The 24909-nt window shown below is 43.8% G+C and overlaps 2 protein-coding genes across 5 annotated transcripts in view; one reads left to right on the forward strand and one right to left on the reverse strand.

Moving 5' to 3' along the window:
- The window catches only part of LRRC42 (leucine rich repeat containing 42), a 9863-nt gene extending 9206 nt beyond the window's left edge, over positions 1 to 657 (forward strand). For all 4 annotated transcript variants that reach the window (XM_005284850.4, XM_042851436.2, XM_024104915.3 and 1 more), the window contains one exon: positions 166 to 657. In XM_005284850.4, coding sequence (XP_005284907.2) covers positions 166 to 425 — 260 coding nt within the window. In that variant the 3' untranslated portion in view covers positions 426 to 657. The remainder of the gene's footprint in view (positions 1 to 165) is intronic.
- LDLRAD1 (low density lipoprotein receptor class A domain containing 1) lies at positions 640 to 23361 on the reverse strand. Its single transcript, XM_065553852.1, has 6 exons — positions 19892 to 23361; positions 19425 to 19479; positions 14148 to 14288; positions 13407 to 13544; positions 12557 to 12685; positions 640 to 11212 (listed from the first exon to the last, which is right to left on the reverse strand). The coding sequence occupies exons 1-6, from the start codon at positions 19910 to 19912 to the stop codon at positions 11067 to 11069; spliced, it is 630 nt and encodes a 209-aa protein (XP_065409924.1). The 5' UTR covers positions 19913 to 23361; the 3' UTR covers positions 640 to 11066.
- Positions 23362 to 24909: the final 1548 nt, after the last annotated feature.

A 24909-nucleotide genomic window follows, 5' to 3' on the forward strand; every position in this document is an offset into this window, starting at 1 on the left:
GTGTTGTATTGATTAAATACAGCCAAATATTGAAAAATTGATTTTATTTCTAAATATTAAGGCTTTGTAGCTGTATTAAACATGGCTTAACAAATGATGAATAGCTTTTGTGCCAGTATTGCATTAGAGAGCAGGCGTAACTCTGTGTTTTGGGTTTTTTTGTAGATGGAAAGAGACGCAGGATAGAAGAACCAGTCAAGTGCACATTGGTGCAGACTAAAGCAAAAGCTTCTGAAAACTTGCAGTTCTATAAGGATGAAGTACAAAACTGCCATTTCCCTTTATTGAAAAAGGAGGCTGCAGCTAGCCACCAATTAAAGAAAAATAAAGAGAAAGGTTTAACTGAACAAGAGAGAGAACGAACTTCAAAGCAGAAGCACACGTGCCTGACCATGGAAGATTGGGACTTGTTGAATACCTATTGATGTAGGCAGATTTCCCTTTTTTTCTGGTGGTAAAGTTGGTAGAAGTATCCATATGAATTTGTGTGTGGAGAAAGGAGACTGATATTTTTTAAAACAGCAGTGGCATAGCAGCAAATTATAGCTACTCGTGTTGGGAGAGGGGAGTGCTAGACCCAAGAGGTGGAGTGATGATCATTCTAATGTATATTTTCTATACACAATTTTTTCAAATAAATTTTGTCGTCATCCTTAACTAATGCCTGTGACATACATAACACATTGAGGGAAATGGTTCTCCTTAAGTCTTGCTCTGTACAGCAGCCCCAGTGACAGAAACTGATTATCACTTAGCCCAACTGCCTCTTCAGCTCAGTAGCACTCTACACAACACCACCAGCAGTGTAGAACTTGAAACTTACTTAGCTTGAGAGATTCTAGTCAGTCAGGTTCTACTGCTAGTAGAAAGCATTGTGGGCGTCAGAGTTTGAAGTCATCACTATGGTAAGCAAGTATGAGTGACTAATCTGTTTGTAAAGTGTCATTTGATTGTAATGGTGCTATACTAATCCTTATCTAGGTAGTACATACAGCTCACAGGGTGAGGTGTATCCAAAGTGCTGTGGATAGACCCTGACAAAGAAAGGAGAATAAATTTGTGGGAGGGGTGAAATATGAAGTTAAGTAACAGCTAATTTCTGGGAGACAATGATTTTGGAATCAAAATTATGACATGGAAGTGGGGAAAACATTGCAGTTTGGGGAGTTTCAAGATTAAACTCTACGTTTTACTCTGCTTCTCTGAGTTACAATGGTAGAGTTTGTTCTCTTTTTATAAACCAATCAATGGCACTTTACACTTGTCAAGAGCCTTTTGTGGATTGAAACATGTTTAAGCATGTAATTATCACTATCTAAAAACATTTATATAGAAAAGTATTGCTATATCTATGGGTAGGGTTGAAAACATGTTCAATTGATCTATTGCATCTAAAACAGTTCTAAATTATTCTACGTAAGTCCAGTGGAACCTCCTAACTCTAGTTATCTTAAGGTCTGTCTGTCCTGCAAACACTGAAGCTAAGAATTTCAGTAGTGACTGTGGATGCCTAACTTAACACCTTAAAGTTAGGCACCTAAAAATTGAGACACCCAGAATTACTAATGACTTCTGAAAATTGTGGCATGATTAAGGCCAAAATTTTACTCCAGTTTGTTTCTTCTAGTAGCACTTAGATATCCCTCCGGTAATTCTTTCAAACAGCTGTTTGCAAGCCAGACACACACAAGAAGTGCGTCCTTGGAATTTGTAAGCAGAGTTTCTTTGTTTGGAGGTCTTTATTTCAACTTGCTAAAAAGATAGGAATATACAGTATACCCACATTCTGTTTGTTGTTCTACTGCCATATTTTGCACTCGAGTCACTACAAAACAAGAATTGTAAAAACAAAGTAGATTTACATACACTTACCGTCCAGGAGAGAGTCCTAGCACCATCAGGCTCTCCTCAGGGTCTCTCTGCAGGGCATGGATCAGCGTTCCCATCACACTCCCCGTCAGTACCCAGCCCAAGCCAGGGAAGCTAGTGATTCAACCAATGGACCAAATTCAGTGATGAATCGTGGTCATGTGCCACCCTGAGGCATGTTGTGCATATGCTAAGAAGGTGGTCTCTCCATCTTGTGCAAAGGTACTACAGTATTTATACTTCTATGCCTTTCTCCATCACGTTGCCAGAAACTAGGGATACTAACAGTGGCTGCCATGTTGGACAACATTTACCATCCTGCCTTGTTCTCAGAAAGACAGTGGCTGGAACCACCAAAAGCACCTGCTTCCTTACCACCAAGAAGCCCATGAAATTGGCCTTGGGTCCTAAAGCCAATGTGGGCTTCTTTATAAATGCCCTGAGACTACTTGCTCCCTTTTAAAGGACTATTCCCAACCGTTTACAGAGGCAAAGCTGGAACAGGGTAGTACTGGACATGGAGGGTTTTTCCCCTTCTAAGCCTCCAAATTCTGTGCACCCCCCTGCACTTAGGTCAAGGATCTAACAGATGAAACTATGTGCATGATATGATGGAAGACAGACAGAGTCTTGTATTTAGATTTGTCATGGTCATGTAGAGTGAAGTCTGACCAAAAAACAAACAAACCACAGGGGTGTTTTTAAAAATAACAGCTAAATTCTCTTTTTAAAATAAAGGCTTCAAGGTACTATGTACTTCTTATGTTCCCAGCCTCAACATCGGTCACTAACCCTTCTCTTCTCATTTTGGCACTTCTGCTCTTCTTTGGGACTAACAGATGTCATGGCTGTAACTCACCAGCAATAGAAATCAAAGTAGATGGGGTTCAAGTTTTTTACCACTATGTCATCTAATCCTACTATGGCTTTCAGGGGTGATGAGTTAGAGTTGTGGAGTTGGCTAGTGTAGACACAACCTTGTAGTTTAGGGAGTGATGCTTTAGCCTCCTACTCTCTTTGGGTTGACCCTGCAGGTAACATACTAATTCCCATTCTGATACACACGTCCTCACGGTCACATTTAGTCATCCTAAGGGACATCTGTATATGTGGTAATTTAGGTTTCTTTATTGGGAATGTTAAAATATTTGAGGAAACGAGCATCCAGATGTAAGCATAGTGTAAAGCTAACTTCTGTGTTTGATCTATGGCTATTGATATCTGACCATCAAGGAATCTCTGTATACCTCACTAATTCTGGTACACTGCCAACTACTGATGAAACTGAGGAGAAGCGATGTAGTTAGTGGTTAGGTAAACTCCCCCTGAATACAAGTAGACAGTACTATGTGATGAAGTTCAGAGTTCTCTCACTGGGAAAAGTTACTCAGCCTTCTGGTCTTCTATCTTATCCCTCTATAAGAAACTACATTCTGGTATATCCTTCATGAAAGCTAAATTCACTCTTAAAAATGACTGCACAGCACAGGTCTACATGTTAAATTGCTATATGCTACATCCACTAATAATGTAAACAACGATCTGTCTCTACAGTTAAGACCAAAAACTTCCCCCATTAATATTACCTCAGCTCTTGTGGACTAAAGCAGTGTTTCGCAACAACCCGTCTGTGGACAGGTGCTGGTCCCTGAGATCTCCCTGACAGTTTAGGAAGGCAGCAAGCTGTTTCTTGGTATCAAAAAGGTTGAGGAACACTGTTCTAAAGCCACCCAAATAAACCCCCAAAGCCAATCCTGCTAACATACAAATTCTTGGAAGAATTAAAACGAGTGTGATAATATATTTAGGGTCATTTCATATTCTAAACTGTTGTGGGGTAATTGTTTTGCACTGCTAAAAAACTGCTCCTCTTCACCAGTGCATGAATAAAACTACATATATAATTCTGGTCAGTTCAAGGTTACAGAGTTCTCTGGGCTTGAAACATTCTATACTGATGTGCGTTATTCTTTGGTGATAGTTGGCTGCCTGCTGCATTGACTGAAATAATTTCTGGTACTATTGTCACATCTTCCCATATTCTCTAGATCAATGGTTCTCAACCAAGGGTACGTGTACCTCTGGGAGTACACAGAGGTCTTCTGGGGGTATATCAACTCATCTAGATATTTGCGTAGTTTTACACCAGACTACATAAAAAGCACTAGCGATATCAGTACAAATTAGAGTTTCATACAAACTTGATTTTACTGCTGTATATACTATACACTGAAATGTAAGTACAATATTTATATTCCAATTGATTTTGGAGTTATTGGTAAAAATGAGAAAGTAAGCCATTTTTCAGCACTAGTGTGCTATGGCACATTTGTATTTTTATGTCTGATTTTGTAAGCAAATAGTTTAAGTGAGGTAAAACTTGGGGGCACACAAGACAAATCAGACTCCTGAAAGGGGTACAGTAGTCTGGAAAGGTGCAGAGCCACTGTTCTATATCCTCTTCTTTCTGAAACTCCTAGTTTTTTTCCTCCCTCTGCAGTCTACCTGAGCAATAGCGTTAGCCACCCACCATCCCTTGTTTCCACATACAGATTGGAAGAAAAAAATTTCCTGAGGCATAATTTACTCCAGAATTGTTAGCAAAGCTAAATTCCATACACTGCCTTGTGTTAGCACTCTGTGCAGACAGTGTAGCCTAGTGAGAACTTGAATGATAGATGCAAGGGTGCTATGCTGCTTTTGTATTGTTACACGAGGTTGTTCTCAGGGAGCAACATATATCAAAAATCAGAATTCCACCCCTCCCCTCCTATCCGTGACATGCCCTCCAACTCTAGGCCATCCACCCTTTAGTCTCTTTTTTTGTCATATCCCTCAAAATATACTTCTTCCACGATGCTCGCAAGAAACAAGTCTATAATGAAGAAATACTTAAAGAGCCATCTAGAAATATATATGCTTAAAAGCGAGTTACCTGGTTAGGCTTACTGCTGAAAACCCTATCCTTTCCCAGCCCGCTCCCGGTCAACTGATTATGATGCCCGAGTTTGGCATTATGTCTAAAATAATGCACTTGGTTCTTATTTGTTCTATAAAATACTGAATAAGTAGTATAAGAGCATAAAAATTGCCCAGAAAGATCAAAACAGTGGTCCCTCAAGGCCAGGATCCTGTTTCTAACAGTGGCCAGTATCAGACACTTAGAAGAAGGTACAAGAAACCCTGTAGTAGACAGTTACAGGGTAAGAGTCTTCCTAACTCCCTTTAGTTAGTGACTGGTTTATGCCCTGCAACATCAGGGTTTGTGTGTCATCCATATAAGTGACAACCTGTTTTTTGAAACAGGCTAAACTCTTAGCCTCTGCAGTATCTTGTGGCAACGTGTTCCACAGGCTAATAATGTATTGTGTGATAAACAAGCCATTTTTATCTTTTAAAAATATGCTGCCTTTCTATTTCCTGGAATGCTCCCTGGGATGCAGCACATTTTAGGTGCAGCTCACTTGTACCTATGACATTGGGAAAAAATGCATGAAACCTTAGGTGAAACACTTTTCATTACACCTTCAAGCTGTCACAAAGCATAACATAAGCAAACAGCCTAGGACTTTAGAACCCAACTAGGACCTGATCCAACTTCCACTGAAGTCAACAAGATTCCGTTGAATTCAAAGGGAGCTGAATGGAGCTCAGATGCAGAACAGAAAGGTCAGCAGTGTTATCTCCACATCCTCCTCTTAAGAAGTGTGCAAACATTATTCCCTATAGATTGCCACAGAACACTCCCTTGTTTAATATGAGGAACACAAACAATAATTATAATGATTAAAACAAAACAGGCTTAATTTACCAACCCAATATTAGCTTTACTGAAGTGTTAAATTCGGGTGATTTTCAAGTCAAAACTACTGAGCATGGCCTGTATTTCAAATCCTATTAATCTGCCATTAGTATTCAAACAGCTAGGAATCTCTCATTAATGTTTTGATCTTGGACTGGAATTCTTAAGCTCTGAAGTGAAAATATTTACTTATGCAACTAATGCTTTCTAAGCATGTCTCCTCTTAGCTGGGGCACTAGATACACTGCAGCATTTTCTACAAACGGGGAAAGGAAGCCATCCATTATAGCTTGGTTTTACATCTCTGCAGGGATAGGTTACCAAATACAGCTTTAAAGGTTGCTATAGGAGCTGTTCCATTACATAGTCTTTTACTGTGTCATTCGAGGTAAAAGTATGAGTCAGAAAACAGTAAATCCATTTTACAAAGGATGTTTCAGATTTACTGCTGTAACCCAGCTACAAACAACAATCAACATTCTCCATTTACACAAGTCATGGGGACACCCATCGTTTCAGATTGCACAGGCCACAGAGAAAAAGAATGGACTGACATGTGAATTGAGGTGGTGGTAGGACTAGGGAAAATACTGACTGATGCTTATTTCTGGCTTATAAACATAGATGTATTGTATTTACTATAAAGTTGTGCTTCTTTCAAGCATAACATCCCTAATCAGGAATACAGTAGCTGAGATTTTAAAGCAGTCTAAAAGGATTGCATCTTTCTTTAATTACAGTGGAAGACACCTGCGTAAACTTCTCAGACTGCTTTGAAAGTCTCAACCACTGAGCCCACTACAGCTATTTCACTGATGTGTGAACAGTTAATGGGTTCTGTGTCACTTAACATCCACACAGCGAAACATATGGGGCACCTGATTTTCTGTGGCCCACTTCTCCAAGGGCTGCTACTGAACAGTTTTTATTTTCTCACATTGATACTTCCTGGTACAAACCATACAGTAGCAGCCTAATCCTGTGGTTGCCCTTAGAGTAGAAAACTGCCACTCCACAACTATATCCTTCTAAGAGATGAAACATACTTTAAATCCTATCACAAGGCTTACATTGGCAGTAACATGTTATAGGAGGAAGAAAGGACCCCACTTTCTCTCTGTCACAGGGTACCCCCCCCTTCCGTCTTGCTCTGTGTACACAGACTGCTTAGACTCTGTAAATAAACCACACGTGGTATTTACAAGCATTCACCCCTCCCCCCCTTATCTACAACAACATATAATTCCTCATCCCCTTAGGCCTGGGACAGGAGAGGGAGGAGCTCTCTCTGGGCTCTGGTGCTCTCTCCCTCCCCCTCCTTGCCCACTTCCTTCCTGCATCTTGTTCTACTCCCTGAACGAATGTGTTAATTAGTGTTTTAACTATCTCCGAGTCCAACCCATTCTAATCTGTCAATTATGCACAGTTTCATCCCCCAGTTTTACTCTGGGGCAATTTAATTGGTGATCCAAGTCCAGGTACTGTCACTGTTGCCCAGCACTGTGTCCCGCACCTCCCCCGCTCACCTGACAAAGATTTTTTCTTACCCCACACTCTCCCTCCCTTACCAGAAAGGCTTCCTTGTGGGGTTCTTCCTCTGTGTTCAGGATGATTATCCAGGCCCTCCTTATAGGGTCTGCCCTGCTCCACTGGCAGAAAACACACTTAGAATTGTGGGGGCAACCTCCACCCACTGTTTTGGCTCACAGGTCCTCACACCATTGGCCCTCCAGAGTGCCCCTTGTCCTACTCTCACCCCTTCAGTCTTGTGGTGGGGCCAGTGGGCTCTCTCTCCCCCTCCCCGCCCCAGGCCCCTGGTTCTCCTATCCTGCCAAACTATACCTGAGCTTTTTTCCCCTTGGTGCACCTGTCGGATGGTTCCAAAGGCTACCCAACCCACATTAATGAGCTAGAGGTTTGTCCTTATTTTCCATTCCCTCCCCTTCAGTGTCTGAGGGGTCTCCCCTTATGTCTTAGCTTGCATTCTTTCGTCTAGTAGTGTCTACACTTTCCACCTTGTTTTCCTTCCTGTCCCCCTCAGTCTCTAGGGAAACTCTCTTCTCTTGGCTTGTATCTTCTTGTCAAGAGGCATTTCCCTACCTGGGGCCCCCAATGCCAGTTTGTCTTCCCAAAAAGAAGGGCCTCCAGTTGGTGCCCAACACAATAGGGAGGTGTAAGCTATCTACTACCCCTACCTGTTTCCAAGCGAGCCTCCCACGGACCTCCGGGATACCTCTGCTGCTGGGCAGCGCTATTTATCCCTATGGACACACACTAATTTCAAACTACCTGGAACCATCCAGTGGAGTTTAACCAATGCCCACTGGAACAGAAAGCAAGCTGTGGCTGTGTCTACCAGGCCCCTTTGACACTTCCTCCGCACCATCACAGAAATGGTAGACAGTTTCTTTTCTTTCCCCTTCCCACGAATCCCAGCCCAAACACAGAACCTGGCAAAACACCTTGCCTTCCATGTATGGGCAGCCTCTTTACATGTGTTCCTGCTGCCCACTCTGGTGAAAGGTAAATGTACAAGTACTTGTCAGAGCGTTTCTGGGCTTGTCTCTCTTCTTCTCTACACACTTCCAGGCAGTGGGTTCCCCACACTTCTTCCCTTGATCTGATCCCCTAAATGATTGGCCTTCTTTCCTGGGGAAGCCTGCCGCCGCAAACTCCTGTCAGTTTAACTGCTTCATCTAAGGTACCTAGCTGATGCTGTCTGACCCAGACCTGTATGCTCTTGGGGAGGCTCCAAAATCGGAGCATTCCTAATCTCCCCCCCAGTTTGGGTGTCCAGTCTCAGACATCAGATGGCCCAATCTGTCAGTTTTTGGGTGAATGCCTGGGGCCACAGACCCCTCCCACATCCATCTCACAACTTAGAACTTCTGTCAATACTTTTCAGCAGACAGGCCCACCCAATCCAAGATGGCTGCCTTCATCATCTTGTTGTCTGAGGCCTGCTCATCATTTAGAGTGGTGTAGACCACCTAGGCTTCCACAGTCAAATAGGGGGATAGCCACAGGGCCCAGGTTCCCCTGTCTCAGCCTGCATCCATATCCACCCTTCCAAAGGTGCCCATTAATGCATTGGGGTCATCCATAGGGGTCATCGTACAGAGGCCAGTCCCTGTACCCAGTTGCCGTTTCCTGCCATGGCACTCACCACCCTTTGTCATAACTGCTGCTGCACAGTCGTTTGCTCTTGGATGTTGTCATACAGGCTCTTTTGCTGGTCTACCTGCCAGGCAAGCAACACTTGCCTCTCCAGGTGGTGTGACTAGTGGAAGCTTTGCAGGGTCTTCTGCATTCCCTTTTGCTGTTCCACCAGCCATTGCGGGCTCTCCTCCATCATCCAGGCTGCCAAACCTTCACATCGGCCACTCCCCTGGAGGCTCTCTGTCGGTCCAGGATCTTACCTTGATCTGTACAAGTCCCCATATGTAAGAAGGTGTCCCCTCCGCTCCTGTCTTTCTCTGCACACTCAGCCTGCTTGGAGACTTTCTGCTCATAAACACCACTCATGGTGTATTTACAGTCTTCCCCCATCACCTTTACAAGTGCATTAATGTATAATTCCTCAGCCTACCAAGGCTAGAAAAGGGAGGAGATCTCTCTTGGGCCTGGGCTCTCTCAGCCTGCCTCTCTCTCTGGCTCCCCCTGCCACTTCCTTCCTGTCTTGTTCTACTGCCTAGGGTTAATTAGTGCTTTACCTCTCCCCAGCCCCTTCTAACCTGTCAGACAGGCACAGCTTTGCCCCCCCAGGCTTAACCTGAGGTGATTTAATGGGTGATATAATGATCAGAGTGTGGGCACAGCTGCTGTTGCCCAGCATTCTGCCACACCCCCCCAACGGCAAACTTGCTTCAATCCTTGTTTCCATTTCTGCCTCTGTTCTGGCTATTATTAGCTGAGCAACATACAAACAAAGGAAGATAAGGTCCCTACCATCATAAACTGACCAACCAAATCAGACACATAATACAGGCAAAACAAGCAATATTCCACCTGAGGGACCATTCTGGAAGCCCGACAGCTAGATAGCCTTTAGTAGGTTGTTGCTAAGTGGCTTTGCAGGAGAAGTGGTTTTGTAAGGTGGGTTTCTCCTCTTTGCCTTTCCCTCTGTTTGAAATTGTAGCTATTTCTGTGTTCTGCTTGGTAGCTATGGTCATTCACTTAGGCAGCTGGTTTCTGCCACAGAGCATTGGGTTTTCTGCTCGGGGATTATGAAGAGGTCCTGCTCCTACATGCTGAAGCACAGAAAGGACATGATGATGGACAATCCAAGTTCAGTACTAGAGAGGCTCCCATGTAACACTTGCACATGTGCAGAGCTCACAATGTTCTACCCAACTCTAATGTACATTTCTGTGCTCACCTCACTTTTTGGGGTGGCCCTTTGCTCACTATTGCATCTTGTCCACCTGACCCTCTATAAAGCCGCTACTATTTCACCTTGGGATGAGCAACTGGGTCTTACACATACACCTGGAGGGACTGCTTTAGGATCAGTCACAAAAAGGGACACTACAACACAACGTATACTGTACTGTTAACAAATGGTGGCTCTGTCCCTCACAATAATAAACTAATGGAAGAATACAGGTAGAATTTTTAATATCACTTATTTTAAAAGCATTATTTTAAAATTTCCCCTCGTTTTCACATCAGAAATAGTTCTGCAGAAAAGAAGTAAACCCAATTTAATTTCAGGGGAAATTTACCACGATTAATTTTTTTAAATAGATAGACAGCAATGAGTGTTTGCAACCTGGTTTCATATAGTTGAGAGCTATAAAAGACTCAGGGAATTTCTCCTCCTTTCATGCTAACAGATTAGTGATCAATTAGCAATGACTGTTGTTATCAAAACCAAAAAGACCTTTTGGTCTTATTATTATTTTAGTTGATACTTAATCTGTATTTGTCGTTTTTTTCCCTAAAAAGGAAAGAAAAACAGAGTCCCTGTCTACTGTAATATCCCTCCTCTCCCTGCAGACTTGCATATACAACAATCACAACCTCAACCCATAGCTAGCATTTTGTATCGTTAAAGTACTTTACAGGTGGTAACTAGTTAACCATCACCACACCCTGGGAGGTAGAGCAGTATGATCCCCATTTTACCAATGGGGAAACCAAGACATAGCAAGGTGAACGACTTGCCCATGATCACACAGTGAGTCAGCAAGATTCCTGGCTCCCAGTCCCATGCTGAGTCTGTTATACAGTACTCCTCCTCCTTTCAGTGCTGTTGCATGGTAGTCAGGAAACCACTAGGCCATGTCATTTTCAGACAATAGCTTCAACCCAGGGCATTAAAGCAGCAGGAGGAGAAGGCTAGCAGGTGAGAATGCAGACCATGCCCTGGGGGGCGTAGCTACCTCTTGGCACTTCATCTATTGCAGGCATACTCATCAGACCAGTCTGAGCAGTGCTGGATTCTGTCTCCACAGAGGGCCCTGGGAATGCAGGTGCAATACTCAAAAAACACCGGTGTGCAGCTCCACCACTGAGTCCCACAAGGAGGGCAGCTAGCCACTAGGGTGAAAAAGAAAACAGGGACCATTAGCTCTTCTGCTTTTCTTACACATTACATTTTAGACTTTACGTTCACAGATCTGAACTCTCACCTAGTAGACATTGATCTGCACAAGAAAGAATAACTTTCATCCAGCACCAGAGTATTTAACCTTAAGCAGCCACCTAATTTCTTAGAGGCAGTAGATACTGGTGGGTACACGAACCTGCCATGTAAAAGGGTCCCTCAGTCAGTACTATCTCCAGAAGTCAGGGACAGTTAGCTACCAGTGAGAGGAGCAGCCAGTTAACATTCATGACACACAAATGCCATTACTTGAATGTAATACATTATCTGTATATCTGAAACTAGCTATTCTAGATGCAACTGCTGATATGCATCAGTTCAGGTGTGCATGTTGTGGCTGAGATTTTTTAATCAGTCTAGGTGAGTTAGACACACTGTTCCATTAATTTCAGTGGAAGATGTGTCTACTTTTCCTACACTGCTTTGAAAATCCCAACCTTTAGCTTCAATTTTCAAATACGAACTTTTTTAGGTGTGTTAAATTCCACTGGCACTTAGTAAGCTGCTGTAAACATTCATAAGAATCAGCCATTAGTTTTGAATTTTCACTGCTGGGTACAGTCATTCTTTGAGACAAAATCAATCCAAAGTCAGCGTACACCAGAGAATGAATGGCTCAGGGGATTGGCAATGGGCTATGAAGCCTTTCACCTCTAGGTCGTTAGTCTGAATATGGCCCAAGTTGTTAGTGATCAAGAGTTATAAGCATCAGATGTCTGCTTGGCAGCGTAAGTGAAATTAAATTGGTGGTGACAATCCAATGGCCATTGAACAGATGTCCACAGAACAAAACCACCATATCTGGCATGCTTGTTGACAGTCTCAGCAGACAGACCAAGGACTGAGCGGGTCATAGAGCCTGAATGAAGGGCAAGGTTGAAGTAGCTTTGTGGGATGACGTGAGGAAGTCTGCACTGTTGTTACTCACATTCTATCTATCTCAGGAGTTCTTAAACTGGGGGTGAGACCTTTCAGGGGATCATGAGGTTATTACATGGGGGGTTGCGCGCTGTCAGCCTCCACCCCACAGCCCGCTTTGCATTCAGCATTTATAATAGTGTTAAATACATAAAAAAGTGTTTTTAATGTATAAGGGAGGTCACACTCAGAGGCTTGCTGTGTGAAAGGTGTCACCAGTACAAAAGTTTGAGAACCCCTCATCTATCTTGTGGGTAAAAGGAGGATGTCAGTCTCTGTGGTTGTCAGTCCACCATCCTTTACAAACACCAAGCCCTTTAACTATTGTTTACATCAGTGAAAAGAAGTGGCTGACTTACAGGTCCCCTTTTCATCAGAACAGTCTCCACAGTCATTCGCGCCATTACACTTCTTATCAGCATAGATCCAGTACACAGGGTTGCTGCAGCGGAAGATCAAGTATCCTGGCAGGTTACTGGGCAAATCATCTACAAGATGAGACACCTGGAGATAGTGAAATGGTCTAACTTCACTCAACAACAGTTGGACATAAATACAATGGCTGAGAAACCAATTATTAGCTATTAATATTATTTTACAATTCTCTGTTCTCCTTCCATGCAAGGATCTCAAAGCACTTGAAAAATATTAAACTACATGGCCCCCCTGGTAGATGGAGGGAAATATGCTTATTCCCCTTTTAAAGATGGGAAAACTGAGGTACTGAGCATTTAAGTGACTTGCCCAAAGTGTCATGGGAAGTCTGCAGCAGAGCCAAGTGTACAGCCCAGATCTTCTGGATCTCTGTCCGCTACATTAACAAGACCATCTGTTCTGTAGCTGACTGAAGCATAAATCAAAACCAGATCTTCCACATGCTAACAGGATGCTCTGTCAATAGGGCCATTTAATCATATTGTGAATAACTTCATCAAAGGAGGAGGGAGGCCTCATGGTTAAGGCTCACAAGTGCAAACCAAGGGACCTGGATTCTTCTGTTTCTGGTTCTCCACATACTCCTGGTGCAGCCTTGAACAAACCGGTCATTCAGCAGCTGGGTTATGAAGGGTTCTAGTCAGTTATTCTGTGCTAAAGTAAGCTTTGAGTAAGGAGGGACCTGAGGAAACCAGGGGTTGTGAGGAGCATGCACAGGAGGACTGGACAAACCATCACAGGGAGAAGATGTTTTAAAAAAAAAAAAAAGCTTACTACATAATTTCTCCTGCTCATCCTCTCCATTAACACACTCTCTGATTCTGTTGCAGATCTGACTGGCTGAAAGGCAAGTCACTCTGTCATCACACAAAAAGCCAGTCTGATTACCTGAAGTCACACAGAAGCGGTTCACTGAAAAGAAATCAGGAGATAAATGAGCTTAGATACTGATTTATCTAACTAGGGTGATCAGATTTTACAGGGACAGTCCTGATATTTGAGGCTTTGTCTTATATAGATGCCTAATACCTCCCACCCGTCTTGATTTGTCACAATTGCTCTCTGGTCACCAGATCTAACAGACATTTCCACATTCATCAAGAGCACAAGGACCAGACCAAAAAGATGTTTTTAACCAGAAGAAAAACATGAGGAATTTCAGGAATTCAGCTGCCACCCAGGAACTGACCAACGGTCCATTTATACATGGATCCTACCTGCTAACACGCTCCACTACACTAGAGGCCTAAGTGTATTAAAATGTGATTACGCCACCCACACTAAGTACTAGAGAGTTACAAGAATCCTATTAAAGCTCCAAGGACAAGTGTATGTTCAAAGTAGTGCTTGTCACCAAGAGTTTGGAATGGAGCAAATTCAACTCTCTCCTTCTCTTCCTCTCCCCTGTCTCCAGGTTTCAAGTGGCACCTTCTACGTCTAACTTATTGAAAAAATGGCAGCACTTTGGCTGGAGATTAACTAACTTGTTTAGACAGAAAAAAATAACAGACTGACCAGGAGTGGGTGGCGGGAGTCCAAATGTGACGGCAAAACCAATGACAGCACCTACGACGCCGAGTGCAAGCAGTGCAATAATGGAGATACAGAGGCATCTTCGAGTACAACTTAAACATGCACTGCATTCCTGGCAGCGATCTGTGACAATAAAAGGGAACTAAATGTCAGAGGATTCACAAGTGATGAGCGGGGGTTAAAGTGAGTTGGACATTGTAAACTGCAGTTTAAGCAGACTGCAAAATTCTCACATTCATTCATTCTTCAAAGTTATTCCCAAAGCTTTTGAGCAAAGAAGAACTGGAAATATTTGAAATTCAAAACATGTGCTGTGTTGGTTTGTTTCATGGATCACATGGTATCATTTTTGTTACATGATTGGCTGTCTTATGGCACTGAGAAACAAAAGTGCACATACGGGCAAGTATAATTTAAAATTGAGAATTCACATTGTTGTTGGTTACTATTTAGAACAGGGGTGGGCAAACTTTTTGGCCTCAGGGCCGCAACGGGTTTCATAAATTGTATGGAGGGCCGGTTAAGGGAGGGGGTCGTGGCCCGGCCCCCACCTCCTATCTGTCCCCCCTGGGGACTCCTGCCCCATCCAACCCCCCCTGTTCCCTGACAGCCCCTCTGGGACCCCTGCCCCATCCACACACACCTGCTCCCTGTCCCCTGACTGCCCCCGGAACCCCTGTCCCTGCCCCTGACTGCCCCCCACCACCCCATCCAACCCCCCCTCATTCCTGACTGCCCCCCAAGACCCCTGCCCCATTCAACCCCCTATTCCCCCCCAACCCCTATCCACACCCCCACCCCCTGACCACCAGCCCGAACTCCCCTGCCCTCTATCCAACCCCCCCTGCTCCTTGCCCCTTACCGTGCTGCCTGGAGCACCGGTGGCTGGCAGCGCTACAGCCGCGCCGCCTAGCTGGAGCTGGGCCACACTGCCACCACCACGCAGCACAGAGCACTGGGTCAGGCCGGGCTCTGTAGCTGTGCTGCCCCAGGGGCTTACAGCCCCGCCGCCCAAAGCATTGCGCCGGCGGCAGGGCAAGCGAGCTGAGGCTGTGGGGGAGGGGCCAGCAGGGGAGGGGCCGGGGGCTAGGGTCCTGGGCCAGGAGCTCAGGGGCCGGGCAGGACGGTCCCGCGGGCTGGATATGTCCCAAGGGCCGTAGTTTGCCCATCCCTGATTTAGAATGTCCATTCGGTAAACACCTGATCTTAACATTTGGTTTCATGACTACTCATTATTATTTATTATTTGTATAGTGGTGTTGCCTAGAAACCCTCGACACGGACCAGGACCTCAATGTGGTATGTGCTGCACAGACACAGAACAAAATGATGCTCCATGCGCCAAAGAGCTGATTTGTGCTAACTAAGCTTGTTCACTAGAATATTTGCAGCAAAACGAACACAAAAGGCCTCAAACTCAGTCAGAGCAAACTTAGGTTTAAAAATTAAAATGAACATTCACCAAAGTCTTTTTACACCTCAGCTCTGTTTCTAACATCTCAAAAATCTCTGAGCGTCATCTGTTAAGGATTTAGTCTGTGTGTTCTCTCTCTGTCAGCACACTCCTTAGTAATGCTGTCAATGCCAGCAGACCAGTGACACAGTAAGTTGAAACAGAGGCAATAATGTGCAAGAGCTGAATGAAACGTTAAATTCAGAACTATACTGAACATATTCAAGTGTAATGTGAAATGAGAAGAACTTTGCTCCACTACAGTATCTTTCCTCCAGGAAGCTCAAAACCCTTTACAAACGTGATGGGCACTACTATAATAAAACCTAAAATAAAGCAAGCTCATCACCAGGAAATCGACCAAAATGGACTGTGAATTTGGTAGGGCCCTAGTAATAAGTCACCAGGACCAGATGGTATTCACCCAACAGGGCCGGCTCCAGCATGTCTGCCGCCCCAAGCAACAACAACAACAAAAAAATTGCGATCGGCAGCTGCAATTGGAAAAGAAAAAAAAAGCCGCGATCGGCGGCGGCAGTTCAGCGACAGGTCCTTCGCTCCTAGAGGGAGTGAAGGACCTGCCGCCCTCGAATTGCCGCAGGTGCTGCCCCTCTCCCGTGGCTGCCCCAAGCACCTGCTTGTTAAGCTGGTGCCTGGAGCCGGCCCTGTCACCCAAGAGTTCAGTAGGAACTCAAATATGAAATCGCAGAACCACTAACTGTGGTAGGTAACCCAATGCTTAAAATCAGCCTCTGTACCAGATAACTGGAGGACAGCTAATGTAATGCTGATTTTTAAGAAAGGACTCCAGAAGCGATCCTGGCAATTACAGGTCGGTAAGCCTCACAAATTGGTTGAAACGATAGTAAAGAACAGAATTATCAGACACATCGATGAATACAAAATGTTGGGGAAGAGTCAAAATGGCTTCTGTAAAGGGAAATCATGCCTCACCAATCAATGGAAAGAGGTAAATAGCAGAGTGCCCCAAGGATCTGTACAGGGACCACTGCTGTTCAACATATTTAGGGCTACCATACGTCCGGATTTCCCCGGACATGTCCGGCTTTTCGCTCTTTAAATAGCCGTCCGGGGGGGATTTCTAAAAATCTAAAAATGTCCGGGATTTCCCCCCGGTCAGCTATTTATCGACTGAAAAGAGGCTGACAGGACAGCCGAGCACCGCTCGCATTGGGGCCTCGGCAGCCAAAGTCCCTTCCCAGCTCCCCCCATCCCCTGCAGCCTTAGCACGCCGCCTGGCAGCGCTGGAGGGCGGTGCTGTGCGCCTGTGAGGGAACGTGGCGTCGGGGCTGGTAGCGGCGGCCAGAGCCTCTCCCCCGCTTTCCCCCTCCTCCACAGCCTCAGCACAGCGCTCGGGTGGGGCGGGGTGCTCCTTGGGGCGCGGAGCCAGACATCTGCTCTAAGCCGAGCGGCACGGTAAGGGGGCCGGGGAGTTGAAGAAGGGGGGCAGTCAGGGGACAGGGAGCGGGGTGGATGGGTTGGGAGTTCGGGGGGGCTGTCAGGGGGCAGTGGTGTTGAGAGGGGTTGGGACAGTCAGGGACAGGGAGCAGGGGGGGTTAGATGGGTCAGGGGTTCTGGGGGGGCTGTCAGGGGTCGGGAAGTGGGAGGGAGTGGCTGGGGGGGGCTACCCTCCCCCCCGGAGTGTCCTCTTTTTTGAAAGTTCAGATATGGTAACCCTAAACATATTCATAAATGATCTGGACAAAGGGGAAATAGTGAAGTGGCAAAGTTTTCAGGCAATACAAAATTACTCAAGATAGTTAAGTCCAAAGCTGACTGCAAAGAGTTACAAAGGGCTCTCGCTAAACTAGGTGACTGGGCAACAAAATGGCAGATGAAGTTCAATGTTGATAAATGCAAAGTAATGCACATTGGAAACCATAATCCCAACCATACATAAAAAAGATGGGGTCTAAATTAGAGCTGTTACCACTCAAGAAAGAGATCTTGGAGTCATCATAGAAGTTTTCTGAAAACTTCTGTTCAATGTGCAGCAACCACCAAAAAATCTAACAGAATATTAGGAACCATTAAGGAAAGGGATAGATAATAAAATAGAAAAGATTATAATGCCACTATCTAAATTCATGGTACCCCACATCACAAATACTGCGTGCAGTTCTGGCTGCCCCATCTCAACAAAGATACGTTAGAATTGGAAAAGATACAGAAAAGCAAAAAAATGATTAGTGGTATGGAACAATTTCCATATGAGGATAGATTAAAAAACTGGGACTGTTCAGTTTAGAAAAGAGACAACTAAAGGGGAATATGATAGAGGTCAATAAAGTTATGAATGGCATGGAGAAAAAGTATTATTTACCTCTTCACATAACATAAGAACTAGGGGTCACCCAATTAAATTAATAGGCAGCTGGTTTAAACAAAACAACACATAGTCAACCTGTGGAACTCGTTGCCAGGGGATGTTGTGAAGGCCAAAAGTATACCAGCTCAAAAAAGAATTAGATACATTCATAGAAGATAGGTCCTTCAATGGTTATTAGTCAAGATAGTCAGGGACTCAACCCCATGCTCGGAGTGTCCCTCCTCTCACCACTAGTATGTTACATTCTGCTATAGGGACACAGCCAATACTAATGAGAAATTGTTACAGAATAGACCCTCACAATGACTACTTACATTTCCAGAGAAAAGAATTAGAGAGTTGGGGTTGTAATAGACCATTAAAAAAAAAGAAAATACAGAGCAAAACCTAGGAAATGAAATGATCAAACTGCATTTTTACAACTTTAAGGTTACACAGTTAAGTCCACAAAAGTCAGGAAATGTGAAAGTTAAAGCTGAACACAAACCCTTAACTCTGTTCCCTTATACATCCGTATTATGTCTACAAATTCAGCATCACATTTCCATAGAATCACACGTTTCTAAAGTAATCGGGGGAAAAGACCCGATTTCAGTATGTTGTTTGAGAAATAGTATGTAGTCACATAATTAAAGACTATCATAATGCATCAGTCCAAAGGAATAGAATTAAGTTGTATGTTCCACCCTTTTTTCCCCCCTGACCTTGAGTGTTATCTGCAAAATCGTAAGGTTGCATTAACACAGTGTTTGCATTTCATTAGCAATTTGTCAAGTGCCAGCTGTGCTCAGTGGTGTACAAACATGAATGAAAGCATGGTCTTTGGCTCACTGCTGCTGAGATTTTGGCCCCATTTGAAACACACACAATTCACCTTTGTACAGGGAACCGTTCATCTCCAAAGGCAAACATTTCAGAAAATCATGAGCATGTGAAAATAGAATGTGTGTTTATGACACAAAAGTGTTTACAAACATTAAGTATAATGATTGCAACCAATGCTACCGCTGTGAGAAAGATAGCAATAAAGTGCCATTGCTTCCTGACTTGCAAAGATTTCCTACTGAATTTTATTATTTTCACATTTTTATTTTTAAATGGACAATAAACAACAATGGCTGAAGTTGGCAATGCAGATGTCACCCCGATGAGTATAGGAGATTTTTTTTTGAAACACATTAAGAACTTGCAGGGCGTTTAGATATTCTTCATGAGTCTCTTCCTTCACAAAAAGATTCCGTTGCTACAAGATGTTGCATGCAGTACTAGGTACCAAATAGCATGCCATTTCCCTACCAGCAAAAGGCAGCTTATACCCATCAGTTTTATATTCATTAATAAAAGAAAAGCCACCCAAGAAACTGTAAAACATTGCTTGTATTATGTGGATAAGAAGAATGTATCTATTGATTTCCACTTTCTTTACCAAGCCACTCAATTATACTTTATTAATTACCTCTTTCTTCAGAGGAGGACTTTGTTGAGTCAAATGAGATTCCACCAAAACTTCTCTACAAATAAGAGAAATAAAATACATAGCTTAAAAGAAGCAATGTTTACAGGTAATTTCAAATAATGTTAGTTACATTTTTCTGGTGCTTCTGTGTCATTTTATATGTAAATACATTTTATACATCTCATTACCTTTATATAAAAAGAAAGATGAAATTATCTTAAAATGTGGAAGATATTTCATTAACAAAATGGTTGCTAGATCCTCTTTGCATCTCATTCACCCATTTGTAAAGCAAAAGCTAATACAATTTCAGCATTTAAGATACATATTTTTCTTTTGGTGGAATTACTTTTACGTATCAACAACTAACTATTGTACAGCAACCAGCAGGAAAGAGGCCAGACCAATTGAATGCATAGCAGCATTCTTTAAAAAGTCATTACATTTTTTGAAGGGGATAAAATTACCTGAGGATGAGTTCTGTTCATATTTAGGTATAGCCACAATGTTTTACTTAATAGGAGTTGAAAAAGCCTTGGAATTTTTTTCCAGTACAGGGTTCAGCCATGCCATTTGCAGGCAGATCGTCTCTTTCAGATGGTTCTGTTTTAATGAGAGTCTACACCATGAAGGGCACTGCCGCTGTGTTACCTGGTTACTAAGAGAAACAGAGGTAGACAGGAAAGAGTCATTCTAATCTATAGTCATACACATATGATACAGGGCCTGATGGATGGCAGGAGAGGCAACATCAGCCTTTTCTCTGGCTCTGGGCGGAAGTGAGCGAGAGTTGGATGGTCATAGCCTGGTCCCTAGTGGACACATTAGCAAACACCACACAGCTCAGCACAACTAAAGCTGCACTTGGAGCTGGGCTGGCAGGGCGGGAGGCGCTTTGGCAGAGCTGCAGGAAAGGCGGCGGTCTGTCTGCAATAGCATTAGCTGGCCCCAGCCAGAACGCTGAGTGTCACTGTGTTAACAAACAGACTAGAAGTTACTGTGGCTGCAGACACACTAGGTAACTGCCACAGAGCGTTGGCATAGGCTTTCTGGAAGTGCTTGTCACCGGCCTGACTCTGCTCCTGCTGAAGTGTGTGTAGAGCTCCCACTTTGGAAAAGCCCATCCTTCTAACCTGGCCTGTCTGAGTCCATTTTTCATCTTTCTGCCTTCAGTGTCAGGGAAAGACACTCCCTTTGGTTTGTGGGAAAGTGCTAGAAAGGAAATAGACGGTAGCGCCATGATACCCAGCCCCAAGATGAAAGGGAGATCAAAGCAACCAAGGACAAATGTGTGTGTGGCAGATAGAAAAGAGACAGATCCTCTCCCCAGAACAAAGACACCATTAAGGACCCTCCTCCCTCATGGAATCCCAGAGCCCAGGCTCCAGGCCTAGCCCAAATAGCTACCGTGCAATTTTGTAGCCCTGCGAGCCTGAGGCAGCTGACCTGGGCCAGCCTGGGGTGTTCTATGGTAGTGTATGTACCCTTAGGATCCGAATTTTCAAAGGTGCTCAGCACTTCTGAGAATCCAACCCTAGCAGGCCTGATTTCCCTCTTTTACATTGGCGTAAAGTAGGAGGACCCTGCTTCGAAAAATCAACAGAGTTAGAACCAGTGTGAGGAGAATCAGGCCTGCTAAGAGTCCATGAAACAGGGATAACACTTACCTACCCTGGAGGGGCGCGCAGGCTCAGTATGGATTGGTGCCATGCTTTGAAGTAGTAAAGGGCTCTATATAACGTAGATAATACTCCAGCCCCTCTGCTATAGCTTTTGACAGGAGTACATAGCAAACCAACTGAACAGGAATTTTCTTCTCCCTTTTCTTTCTAGTTTCAGCGTGGATTTTGAAAACAAACCCAAGAACTGATGTCAGGATTAAAAGAAAGAGCCAGTTAATTTAAGCCTAATATTCAAAACTTTCAGAACCACCACCACCGCACCTTTTTCTGTGTATCTTCCTTCCACCCCTCCTTTCCCCTCATTTTAACTCCACTGCTATTTGACTCAGGCTTTATCTTTCCCTGCTGGTGGATGTGAACCCAACAATGGGTGCAAGTAGCAAAAGGACAGATGCTGCTTTGCTGTAGTCTGCAAACCCAACTTCGCTGGCACCAGCACATCTTCAGAGACGAGTCACTGGGTCGGGCAAGAGAGCCTCTACCGCTTCCTTCCCCAACAACGTAAGAAAAAGGAATTAGTGTTTGTTTTATTCTAGTATAGGACATTGGCTTAGGTCTAAGGTCTTACATATGTCCATTATCTGACCATTTCCTCCTCTGCAGGAGGTAAAAGAATAGGAGCTGGCAAGCAGGGCCGGCTCCAGGTTTTCTGCCGCCCCAAGCGGCGGGGAAAAAAAATAAAACGATTTGGCGGCACTTCGGCAGCAGCTCAAAGAGGAAGAGAGGGACCCACCGCCAAATTCCCGCTAAAGACCTGGACGGAGTGCCGCTCCTTTGTATTGGCCACCCCAGGCACCTGCTTCCGTCGCTGGTGCCTGGAGCCGGCAAGGCACACATTTCCCTTCCCCGCAAATCCCATCTCTACTGTGGGAGCACATCATCATACTTCACCTGTGGGGTGAAATGTATGGGGTCTGTGTGTGATGTGGGAGGGGAAAGGGAGATTGATCAGGAAATGGGGTGACCCAGGGATCTGCCGGAGGGCTGTGGATGAAAATAGAGCTGGAATGCTGGTGGTTGGGGAAAGAAGGTAAATAGTGCGGACAGCAGCCGCTCAGAGGAGAGGTCAGAGCTTTGTCTGGCAATGCAGGTACATCATGTGACTCCTGGGTAAACCAGTAAGCATACAGTAATAACTACAAAACAAACAGCTCAGGGCACCGCCGTTATTCAACACTCCCACACGCTATTTTACTAGCGACTTAGCAGAACAGAGCTTACTGAGGACAACAGCCGCTGTCAGGAGCAGAATTTAATTTTCCAGACATGGTGTAATACCGGTCACCTTCTTGAAAATGTAAGGAGGATGGGTTAAATGATAAGGAGACACCTAGATAGTGAGCTAGTACTAGGATTGTGATTTAGGGATGGGCATATACACAGCTATTGCAGTGGGAAAGTTATTGTCTGTTTTAATGTGATAGCACCCAGGGCAGAGGATGGCTATCTAAAATCGTGAAATAACAATGAATCATCCTCACAGGCACTAAAGCAAAAGTAGTTGCTGTGCCTCTAGTTCCACAAAGATTAGTAGTGAAAAGGAAACATTCCAAACTAGAAAAGAATTGGAAAACTAAAATCTGTTTTAACCCAGAGGTAAATGCAAATAGGAGAGACACTTGAGGCACTATCCACATTAACAGGAAAGGAGAATATTACTTCCAACATAGGTCTTCAGAAGATGCTGCTTTCTTCTGTAGTGTAGATCCAGTTAGAATTAGTGTGCTTGGACAAGGGAGACGCTAAGCTGTATCTTAATCATCCAAATATTGCTAGGTCATCACTATAAGGGAACTTCAATTTTCTTTCCAGTCTTTTGCTCTCTAGCGCAAACATACCCAAAGAAGCCTTGAGACGCTGGGCACATAAGATTTATCGCTGGGCCCAAACATACAGCAAACATCTAATGAGATACGGTCACGCTTCATTTGTGATGGGACCCTAGGTGATGCATCAGTTTCCACATATCTACTCACCTTGGGCTACCCTATACCTACCAGTTCAAATGTCCAAGCCCATAGCACATCTTAGGTCAGCCTCTGGCTCAGAATGATGCCCCCCTACTAGTTTAAGATTCCCCCTGCAGTCCCAACAAGATAGATACTGTCCAAGCATAAAGGGCTAGTTCCTGCCCAGGCAAGATTTACAGCTTAAATGACTGTTCTAGGAGAACATACTCTGGCAGGAGGGAAGCACTGAACACACAAGCAGACTGGTGCCATAGAAGTTTGTTAAAGATACTCCATGCAAGCCATTTACAGAAATATTACATTTAATAGTCAAAATATTGATCTAGCGGTTTAAGGAGCTTTGTAATATCCTCAGTTAGGGTTGCAGTTCCTCTTTGGGAAGACTACTGTGTTGAAAAAACAAAGCTACAAGTGGCTTGGCATGTGGTCTCCTTGCAGTTTTGGATATGCTAAACATTCTAAGTTTAGACCTAAAATTGTGGTGTAAATTAATGCACAAGGATTTTCAATTAGATGTTCTGGTAGCAGTGATGCTGAGTGTAATTGCTTATGACCACAATACATGCAGAATTTACAGCTGCTATCGAGGAGAGTAAGATCAGAAGCATGTGCCTCTATAAAAACAGGTCCTCCCAACTGGCTCATCATACAAGCTTTTTTTTTTTTTTTTTTTTTTTTTTTTTTTAAATAAACAGTGTTTAAACAGGAATGACAAAAGAATTCAGTAAAATCCCCGGAGAGCTCAGGGAGGCTAGTTATCCACCATCCTCTTCTGGGATCATTCTAAATAATTGGAATGATCCTACCCCGCATGATCACATTCGGGATCCAAAGTAGAGTTAACAAATACTCATAGCTTCATATTCTGCTCTTAAGTCTAAGAACCAGCAAGGACATTTCATCTTTTTCAGTCATTAAGAAATCAGAGACCAGCACACTCTCTGCTGTAGCCTACTAGAGAACACTTGGGTTTACGCAGGGAGATTATATATAAATCACAGCTCAATCAGGAACTGTCTTTGGCCAAAATGAGAACATTTGTACCTCAGTTTCTCCATCTACTAAAGTAATATTTGCCAGCCTTGTAGGGTGATGTGAGCCCTAACGAGATGGATGCAGAGTAATAAAATTAGTGGAACAGATAAGCATATAAATTTGTAACGTCCATTCACCTAGGCCTCTGATGGCACAATAACTAAGCTATGGCCACTGCACCATGGGGAGCAGGAATTATCAGTCTTTTGTAACTTAAATCATATATTGCTTATTGAGCAACGGAGATGCTAGGATTCCTGTTTCTAAGTTTAGATGTTTTTGAGTTCTCAAAACAAAAGAGAAAAGGGAACAAAGTACAATAATATGGGGAACAGGAAGGTGAGGAAATAGGTGGTCCTTCATCTACAATAGCTTAAAGCACTTTACTAAAGTTTTCATTTTTGGGCAGAGCCAAAACCCAAATCACTGCACACAAAATTAGTGTTTCAGAAAACAGAGCATCTGAATATAAGGAAGAGGAATAGAGATTGTTTTGCCATCTTAAAAACTGGTAAATAAGACCTAGGTCTGCTCCAATAATGGTTACAAACTACTGTATTTTCAAATACCAAGATGACTGAATTGCCGTCTGCATTTAGAGTAGGAACTGCTGGCATTAGTTTGATTCTGATAACGGACCTGGATAAAACCTGAAATGTATAATACTGTGAAAGTCTGGTTCCTTGGACTATGGTTTTGTTTATAGAAATTAATACCTTGAGAAGTTCATTACGGGAACTCAACTTCTGTAGGTGTCACCCATGGTAGAGTGTTACTGAGTCCTGGACTTCAGCATCT

This window comes from Chrysemys picta, chromosome 8, assembly GCF_011386835.1.
Source record: "Chrysemys picta bellii isolate R12L10 chromosome 8, ASM1138683v2, whole genome shotgun sequence".
NCBI classification, from domain to species: Eukaryota; Metazoa; Chordata; order Testudines; family Emydidae; genus Chrysemys; species Chrysemys picta.

Coding starts and splice junctions, on each gene's coding strand:
- LDLRAD1 (XM_065553852.1), bottom strand. CDS start 19,912: ATGAACAGAACTCATCCTCAG. Junction 13,545..14,147: donor ACTCCCGCCACCCACTCCTG/GTCAGTCTGTTA, acceptor ATTTCTTTTCAG/TGAACCGCTTCTGTGTGACT. Junction 12,686..13,406: donor TGAGCAGGAGAAATTATGTA/GTAAGCTTTTTT, acceptor CTCATCTTGTAG/ATGATTTGCCCAGTAACCTG.